The sequence below is a fragment of the Etheostoma spectabile genome, chromosome 8, assembly GCF_008692095.1.
Source record: "Etheostoma spectabile isolate EspeVRDwgs_2016 chromosome 8, UIUC_Espe_1.0, whole genome shotgun sequence".
Classification (NCBI taxonomy): Eukaryota; Metazoa; Chordata; class Actinopteri; order Perciformes; family Percidae; genus Etheostoma; species Etheostoma spectabile.
Genome location: NC_045740.1, coordinates 27114174 through 27115309, shown reverse-complemented (window position 1 = coordinate 27115309; position 1136 = coordinate 27114174). Strand labels below are relative to the sequence as shown.

Below are 1136 nucleotides of genomic sequence, written 5' to 3'. Positions count from 1 at the left end.
CAATGCATGCACTGAGACAAAAAATGCCTTGGTCCACCTTTCTATAGCTAGGGAGACCGTGATAAGCTGTATTCCAACAAACGGTGGCGTTTTCCTTTAAATCTGAAAAATGTTATATTTGGAAAAAGGCCTTATTGGGAATATCCAAACGAAAAATGCGGTACATGACCTGTATCAAATACGGAATACTGTCATATTCGGATATGACATGAACATGTACACATGCATGTACACATACTCGGTGTAGTGATTAGTGAATGCCTTTGGGTGTCCTAACCTTGTATACATCATTAACACAGCGTGTCAGCTCCCACTCCTCCACAGCAGCTTGGAAATGCCCCTCATCTGGAAAACACACACGTGCACCACAATGTTCAGCCCTGTTGGTATATAACGGATCATCCATCTGCTGTTTTTGAGACAAGGTAATGTTAGCTAGCAAGACAACAACTACTGTCTGTTCTCCTGGTAGAAAATGTATATAAACCCAACCTGCACATCTTGTGTCTTGAGTATACGTGATCTGTACAGTAGGGCTGAAAACTGAATCAAAATTTTACATCAAAATCGTGATTTGAAAGAATGCAATTAACTATTTGTGGAGAATGTGCAATACTGTTGAATGTTTGGTGTAACATTTTTTAATTCCTCTTATTATATTTACTGTTTTTCTTACAAATGCTGGGATAAAACTGAGGCGTATCAGACATGTCAGCTTACAGGAAAATAAGATATTTTTGTGTTGTTTTTGGCAACTCGTATATAAGAATATAGAGCATGGTGTCTCATGTTATTATGCTCCATGACGTGTTTTATCTGTTACACAGCGAATACTGAACATAAGATATACTTTTTCTTTTAATTGCAAATTGAGTCACAATCGCAATATCTGGCAGAAAAAAAAAAAAAATCGCAGTTCAATTTTTTTTCCCCTAATTGTTCAGCCCTACAGTATAGAATGTAAAAATATGTAATATCTTTTTTGAAGACAGACTCAAAAGTACAAAAGGAAAATGTCCACAGGACGATTGCAAAGAAGGAGTTTTTCCCAATGTATGTTAAAAGAAATCAAAGATCTTACTAAAACAGTTGGAAGATGTTGTGCAACTTTAAATGTAAATGTGCTGTATTTATAT

At 35.9% G+C, this 1136-nt stretch overlaps 1 protein-coding gene across 1 annotated transcript in view; it reads right to left on the bottom strand.

Annotated features, from left to right (window-relative positions):
• The window catches only part of tango6 (transport and golgi organization 6 homolog (Drosophila)), a 40782-nt gene that overhangs the window by 26496 nt on the left and 13150 nt on the right, over positions 1 to 1136 (bottom strand). The window contains exon 7 of the mRNA XM_032523314.1: positions 278 to 345. Within this exon, the coding sequence (XP_032379205.1) occupies positions 278 to 345 (68 nt within the window). The remainder of the gene's footprint in view (positions 1 to 277; positions 346 to 1136) is intronic.